Consider the following 8,107-nt stretch of genomic DNA (forward strand, 5'->3'; position numbering starts at 1 on the left):
TACAGCTCGCAAGGTGGCCATCATTAAGTCCCGTGTGGCATCAGAAGCTGAATAGTGGCTTGTGCAAGACGTTTAGAGTGTCCCCTTGAAGGCTTCCCAAAAAAATAAGGGCTCTTGAATGTGAATTGCATTTGTCTCAGAAACCAAAGACCATTTTTGACCTAAATATTCTTCAAATTGTTTATCATGAGACAATATAAGGGAAATTTCCAACAACCCTGGTTCACCTCTGACTGACCCAAGGCTATCCAAATATGCTTGTGGTCAGAGACCTCCATAGGGCCAATAGCCATCTGCAAGATCTGGGGAAACAAATGTGTCAGTCAAGACATAATCAATTCTGGACCATGTATTATGAGCCTGGGAGAGATGTGTATAGTCTGCAGTGTGGGATTAAGCAAATGCCACAGGTCTATCAAATTGAATGCGTTATAAAGATATGGCAGACCTTACCTGCCCCCAATGCCGCACAAGCCTGAGCAGAGGACCTATCCAAGAGTGGGTCAGATTCTAGATTAAAATCACCCAACATGATCCAGGGAGCATTAGAAAACTAGATTCCCAAATGTACTGGGTGCTGGAAGAATTGATGGTCATAAACATTAGGGCCATATACTGTACACAGATAAAGCTCTTGACCCATAAGTTTTAAGTGAATTACAACATATCTACTCCCCCTGTCTTTGGCTATCAGCCTAGCATGAGAAGCTAGGTTCTTATGGATGGGGATCACTATGCCCCCACATCTACCTTCCGCCTATACTATAGTTTTGATGTTAAACTTTTCCAACTTATTCTGTATGTGAGGTAGCCTGTATTATGAACTTCTCCAGAGCTATTCTGCTTCAGCTTTAGTCAATGCTGTTTAGGCTTCAATAATATTCTTCTCCAATTCTCTGTAAATTTGCGTTGGGTTCTGTTTAAATAGGTTACTTTGGTATCTCAATTTTCTTTTTCTTTCTATCTCTGCAACTTTGGGGCATCTACTGTCACTCACCAGTGTAGATTGTCTATTCAGATATTAGTCATCTTATTAGTGAAGCTTTTCTCACATTTAGGGGCCCATTTACTAAGCTGCGGTAAAAAGTGGCCTGTGCTAGTTTGGATTCATCAAATTAGCACATGCTGGGCCATTTTTTCTGTGGCGGGTAAAATGGGCCCCTAAATGGGATGGTAAATGGCTGTGCCCTAATATTAAAAGTAGCACACGGCTATTTAATGCCTGAGCTCTTAACGCCACCTATTTACTTGGTGGTAAGGGCTCATGCGCTACTCTTGCGGCAATCAACGCGGTTTAATGTGGCTGCGCTGCCGATAACCACCAGAACGCCCCCCTGTGGTAGAAAACAGAAAATTATTTTCTAGCACAGGAAGCATCACGTGCTAACTTCAAAACCACTGCAGGGTGCCCAGAGCTACCCCAGCGGTAGTGTCAATTTAGTGTGTGCTACCAGCGCATTAGCCCTACTGCAGCATAGTAAAAGGACCCCTCGGAGCATTAAAATAATCTCTCATGGTATAATGTCTCCACATTCCATGACATGAATGAACTTCACTCCTATGCTAGGGCATGCTGGAATTCCTAAAGTGCAATAGATACAAGCAACACATCAAAGTGCGCTTGGAAATTCTTTTTTCATGAAAGCAGTGGTACCCAACAAAACTGGAACAATTCCTGTATCTTTCTGCCACAGTTTCTTGTTGAGGATTTCCTTTCTCCATACACACACTATCAGACACTCAATCAGTACCTTCAAAGTGCCAAATTATTCTCACAATCAGGACAGGAAAACCAGCTGCCATGGGGGTAATGTCCCCAGATGGTCTAGTTTATCTGACCAATTTACTTCAATTCTTTGAAGAGTAAAACAACATGTGGACAAAGGGGAGCCGGTTGATATGTGTATCTGGATTTTCAAAAGGCGTTTGACAAGGTACCTCATGAAAGGCTAGAGGAAATTGGAGGGTCATGGGATAGGAGGAAATGTCCTATTGTGGATTAAAAACTGGTTGAAGGATAGGAAACAGAGAGTGGGATTAAATGGGCAGTATTCACAATGGAGAAGGGTAGTTAGTGGGGTTCCTCAGGGGTCTGTGCTAGGACCGCTGCTTTTTAACACATTTATAAATGATTTAGAGATGTGAGTAACTAGCAAGGTAATTACATTTGCTGATGACACAAGTTATGCAAAGTCGTTAACCTCGCGACAGGATTGTGAAAAATTACAGAAGGACCTTACGAGACTGGGAGGCTAAATGGCAGATGACGTTAATGTGAGCAAGTGCAAGGTGATGCATGTGGGAAAAAAGAACCCGAATTATAGCTACGTCATGCAAGGTTCCATGTTAGGAGTTACAGACCAAGAAAGGGATCTAGGTGTTGTCGTCGATAATACACTGAAGCCTTCTGCTCAGTGTGCTGCTGCGGCTAGGAAAGCGAATAGAATGTTGGTATCATTAGGAAAGGTATGGAAAACAGGTGTGAGGATGTTATAATGCCATTGTATCGTTCCATGGTGCGACCGCAACCTTGAGTACTGTGTTCAATTCTGGTCGCTGCATCTCAAGAAAGATATAGTAGAATTGGAAAAGGTGCAGAGAAGGGCGACTAAATGATAGCGAGGATGGGACGACTTCCCTATGAAGAAAGACTAAGGAGGCTAGGGCTTTTCAGCTTGGGAAGAGACGGCTGAGGGGAGACATGATAGAGGTATTAAAATATTGAGTGGAGTGGAACAGGTGGATGTGAAGCGTCTGTTCACGCTTTCCAAAAATACTAGGATTAGGGGGCATGCGATGAAACTACAGTGTAGTAAATTTAAAACAAATTGGAGAAAATATTTCTTCACCCAACGCATAATTAAACTCTGGAATTCGTTGCTGGAGAACGTGGTGAAGGTGGTTAGCTTAGCAGAGTTTAAAAAGGGGCTAGACAGTTTCCTAAGGACAAGTCCATAAACCACTACTAAATGGACTTGGGAAAATCCACAATTCCAGGAATAACATGTATAGAATGTTTGTACGTTTGGGAGGCTCGCCAGGTGCCCTTGGCCTGGATTGGCCGCTGTCGTGGACAGGATGCTGGGCTCGATGGACCTTTGGTCTTTTCCCAGTGTGGCATTACTTATGTACCTATTCTTTGAGAGAAATTAACCTCAATGGAACACTTGAATATGTTAGAGATGATCTGAATCTATCTCTTGCTTGTGAAAATGGGTTAGTGGTGTACAGGTCAATGAACAACATTTTCCCCTGATGCAGCAATCGCAAAATAGGGATTCCCTGTTGGGTCTTTAGTGGATTTACATAAAAGCATAAGAATAGCCATACTGGGTCAGACCAATGGTCCATGCAGCCCTGTATCCTGTTTCCAACAGTGGTCAATCTAGGTCACAAGTACCTGGCAGAAACCGAAATAGTGTGTAAAATAAAAAGGGGGGGGGGGCACTCCACAGGAAACAATGTCAAAAGAAAACAGTAGTAATTACATGGCAACACAAACAACTACTCTCACTGGAAAATCATTGAAATTTTAATTCTTATTTTTTATAACCACTTTTTATATTATTTTATTTTGTATATACAAGACAAAGGAGCATCAGATGTTAACAATAAAATAAGCTACAGGAACTCCAATAGTGCACAGCTACTCCAGATCCATGCTCTTAGTGTTTCATCAATCGTTTGTTTGTTTATTTATTTGGACTTTGCTCACACCTTTTTCAGTAGTAGCTCAAGGTGAGTTACATTCAGGTACGCTGGATATTTCTCTGTCCCAGGAGGGCTCACAGTCTAAGTTTGTACCTGAGGCAATGGAGGGTTAAGTGACTTGCCCAAGATCACAAGGAGCAGCAGTGGGATTTGAAGCGGTCACCTCTGGATTGCAAGACTGGTGCTCTAACCACTAGGCCACTCCTCCACTTGTTATTCTTTAGGGTTCTACATGGAATGTTGCTACTCTTTGAGGTTCTGCATGGACTCTTGTCACTCTTTAGGATTCCAGAATCGTTGCTGATCTGCAAGCGCAGGCTTCTGGTTCTATTTGTCTGACGTCCTGCAACAGAACCAGAAGCCTGCGCAGCCACGTTGCCAGGTACTCAGGATTTTTCTCTGTCCTAGGAGGACTCACAATCTAAGTTTGAACCTGAGGCAATGGAGGGTTAAGTGACTTGCCCAAGATCACAAGGAGCAGCAGTGGGATTTGAACCAGCCACCTCTGGATTGCAAGACCGGTGCTCTAACCACTAGGCCACTCCTCCACTCAGCAACATTCCATGTAGAATCTCAAATAATAGCAACGTTCAATGTTCCACTGCACTAACCACTAGGCTACTCCACTAGCAACATTCCATGTAGAAGCCTGCCCTTGCAGATCAGCAACGCGGCCGCGCAGGCTTCTACATGGAATGTTGCTAGTGGAACAGAAACATTCCATGTAGAATCTCAAATAGTAGCAACAGAATCTCAAATAATTTATTTGGATTTTGCTCACACCTTTTTCAGTAGTAGCTCAAGGTGAGTTACATTCAGGTACACTGGATATTTCTCTGTCCCAGGCAGGCTCACAATCTATGTTTGTACCTGAGGCAATGAAGGGTTAAGTGACTTGCCCAAGATCACAAGGAGCAGCAGCGGGATTTGAACTGGCAACCTCTGGATTTCAAGACCGGTGCTCTAACCACTAGGCCACTCCTCAACTGTCTTTTTCATTATATGTAAAAAAAAAAAAAAAAATAGGCACATCGTAAGCCAAGAACATTACTTGCAAAGACATTTTTATTTAACTACCAAAATCTCTAAAAAGAAACAAGAAAGCAAAATACGTATCTGTATGTACAGAACGCAGCGCTGTTAAGAACTCATAACACCCGACGCCCACATCAGACAAATAGTGTTTATGGTGCATGTTACTTGCTTCCGGCCAGTCTAAAACAGTCAGTTGTGCTGACAAAACAACACCATTTGCAAAAAGTAGTTATAAAAATAAGAATTACAATTTGAAATGATTTTCCAGTGAGAGTAGCTATTTGTGTTGCCACGTAATTACTACACCTTTCTTTTGACATAGAAACCCAAATAGCAGCAACATTCCATTCTACTAATCCCAGGGTAAGCAGTAGGCTCCCCATGACTCTCTCAATAGCAGACAGACTTTTCCTCCAGGAACTCGTCCAAACCTTTTTTTAAACCCAGATACACTAACTGCAATGAGTTCCGGAGCTTAACTATTTATTGAGTGACTAAATATTTCCTCCTCTATTGTTTTAAAAGTATTTCCATGTAATTTCATTGAGTGTCCCCTAGTCTTTGTATGTTTTTGATAGAGTAAAAATCGATTCACTTCTATTCATTCTACACCAATCGGGATTTGTAGACCTCATCATATCTCTATTCAGCCGTCTCTTTCCAAGCTGAAGAGCCCTACCTCTTTAGTCTTTCCTCATCCAAGAGGAGTCCCATCCCCTTTCTCATTTTGGTCGCTCTTCTTTGAACTTTTCTAATTCCGCTAGATCTCTTTTAAGATACAGCAACCAGAACTGAATGCAATATTAAAGGTGAGGTTGCACCATGGAGTGATATAAAGGCATTATAGTATTCTTGGTCTTATTGACCATCACTTTTCTAATAATTCCTAGCATCCTGTTTGCTTTTTTTGGCCACCGCTGCATGCTGGGCAGAAGATTTCAGTGTATTGTCTACAATGACACCTAGATCGTTTACTTGGGTGCTGATGCCCAAGGTGGACCCTAGCATCAGGTAACTAAAATTTGGATTCTTCCCAATGTGCACTACTTTGCATTTGTCCATATTAAATTTCATGCGCCACTTGGATGCCCGGTCTATCAATTTCCCAAGGTCTTCCTGCAATTTTTCATAGTCTGCATGTGATTTAACAACTTTGAATAGCTTTGTGTCATCTGTAAAGTTTATCACCTCGCTTGTCATTCTGATTTCTAGATCATTATAAATATGTTAAATAGCACCGGTCCCAGTACAGATCCCTGTGGCACTCCACTATTCAGCCTCACTACTGAAAAAATGGCCATTTAAGCCCACAACAGAACATTGCATCCTATCCCATGACCCTTTAATATTCTCAAGAGTCTCTCATGAGGAACTATCAAAAGCTTTCTGAAAATCTAAATACACTGCATCACCAGGCTCACCTTTAGTCACATGTTTATTCACTCCTTCAAAGAATATAGCAAATTGGTGCAGGCAAGACTTCCCTTGGCTGAATCCATGCTGACTCTTCCCATTAAACCACGTGTGTTTCATAATTCTATTCTTTATAATAGTTTCCACTATTTTGCTCAGCACTGACATCAGGCTTACCAGTCTTTAATTTCCCGGATCACACCGGGAACCCTTTTTAAAAATTGGTGTTATATTGGCCACCCTCCAATCTAATGGCAGGTCAGATCACTAACCGCAGATCAGGAATTTGATGTTTGAGTTCTTTCAGTACACTAAGGTGCATGCCATCCAGTCCAGGTGATTTACTACTCTTTGATTTGTCAATTTCTTTCAGCTCCTCCACATTCTCACCTTGAAAACCATTCTGGTACAGGTAGATCTCTTACATCTTCTTCTATAAAGACCGAACCCAGAATTCATTAGTCTCTCCACTATGGCCTTTGCCATCCCTGAGTGACCCTTTTGCTCCTTTATGATCTAACAGTCCCACAGATTCCCTCACAGGCTTTCTGCTCCTGATGTACCTGAAGAGTTGTTAATGTGAGTTTTTCCTCTGCAGAAAATTTCTCTTCATAGTCTCTTTAGCCCTATCAATGCTTTGCATCTACATTTTCCAGTGTTTATGTTGCTTCTTATTTTCTTCATTCGAGCCCTGTGTGTCAATTGGTGATATATTAATTGTCTCTTCTCAGTGAACCTTTTCTCACATGTAGAGCATGAAAATGGTCTCTCACCTGTGTGTGTCATCTGATGAAATATTAGTTGTCTCTTCCCAATAAACCTTTTGTCACATCTAGAACAAGGGAATGGTCTCTCACCAGTGTGTATTTTCTGATGAGATATTAGTCGTGCTTTCTCTGTAAAGCTGTTCTTACATTCAGAATATGAAAGTGGTCTCTGATCATTGTGGATTTTTTGGTGAGCTATTAAATATCTCTTGCAAGTGAAGCTTTTCCTACATTCTGAACATGAAAATGGTCTCTCACCAGTGTGTATTTTCTGATGAGATTTTAGATGACTCCTCTCAAGAAAACGTTTTTTACATTCTGAACATGAAAATCGTCTCTCACTAGTGTGGAGTTTCTGGTGAGCTAGTAGATATTTCTTGCAAGTGAAACCTTTCTTACATTCAGAGCACAAAAACGATCTTTCAGCACTGTGTATTTTCTGATGAACCATTAGTCGTCTTTTGTCAACAAAGCTTTTCTTACATTCAGAGCATGAAAATGGTCTCTCACCAGTGTGTGTTTTCTGATGAGATTCTAGTTGTCTTTTTTCAGTAAAGCTTTTCTCACATTCTGAACATGAAAAAGGTTTCTCACCTGTATGCACTTTCTGATGACATATTAGATATGCTTTCTCAATGAAGCTTTTCTCACATTCAGAACAAGAAAATAGTCTCTCACTACTGTGACGTTTCTGGTGATAAATTAAATGTCTTCTCTCAGTGAAGCTTTTCCCACATTCTGAACATGAAAATGGTCTCTCACCTGTGTGCATTTTCTGATGAGATATTAGATGTGCTTTTTCAATGAAGCTTTTCTCACATTCAGAACAAGAAAATGGTCTCTCAAAGTGGATTTTCTGGTGAGCTATTAGATATTTCTTGCAAGTGAAGCTTCTTTCACATTCAGAGCATGAAAATGGTCTCTCACCAGTGTGCATTTTTAGATGAGTTATTAGTCGTCCTTCCTCAGTGAAGCTTTTCTCACATCAGAACAGGAAAAATCGTTTTCTCAGTGTGGATTTTTTGATGATATGTTAGTCGTCCTCTCTCAGTGAAGCTTTATCACATTCTGAACATGAAAATGGTCTCACACCAGTGTGCATTTTCTTATGACATTTCAGTTGTCTCTTTTCAGTGAAGCTTTTCTCACATTCTGAACATGAATACGGTCTCTCACTAGTG

At 41.1% G+C, this 8,107-nt stretch overlaps 1 protein-coding gene across 1 annotated transcript; it reads right to left on the reverse strand.

The window, feature by feature from the left end:
• Positions 1 to 264: 264 nt before the first annotated feature.
• On the reverse strand, positions 265 to 7,863 carry LOC115465319 (gastrula zinc finger protein XlCGF8.2DB-like). Its single transcript, XM_030195769.1, has 2 exons — positions 6,933 to 7,863; positions 265 to 302 (listed from the first exon to the last, which is right to left on the reverse strand). The coding sequence occupies exons 1-2, from the start codon at positions 7,861 to 7,863 to the stop codon at positions 265 to 267; spliced, it is 969 nt and encodes a 322-aa protein (XP_030051629.1).
• Positions 7,864 to 8,107: the final 244 nt, after the last annotated feature.

This window comes from Microcaecilia unicolor, chromosome 1 (genome assembly GCF_901765095.1).
Source record: "Microcaecilia unicolor chromosome 1, aMicUni1.1, whole genome shotgun sequence".
In the NCBI taxonomy this organism is placed as follows: Eukaryota; Metazoa; Chordata; class Amphibia; order Gymnophiona; family Siphonopidae; genus Microcaecilia; species Microcaecilia unicolor.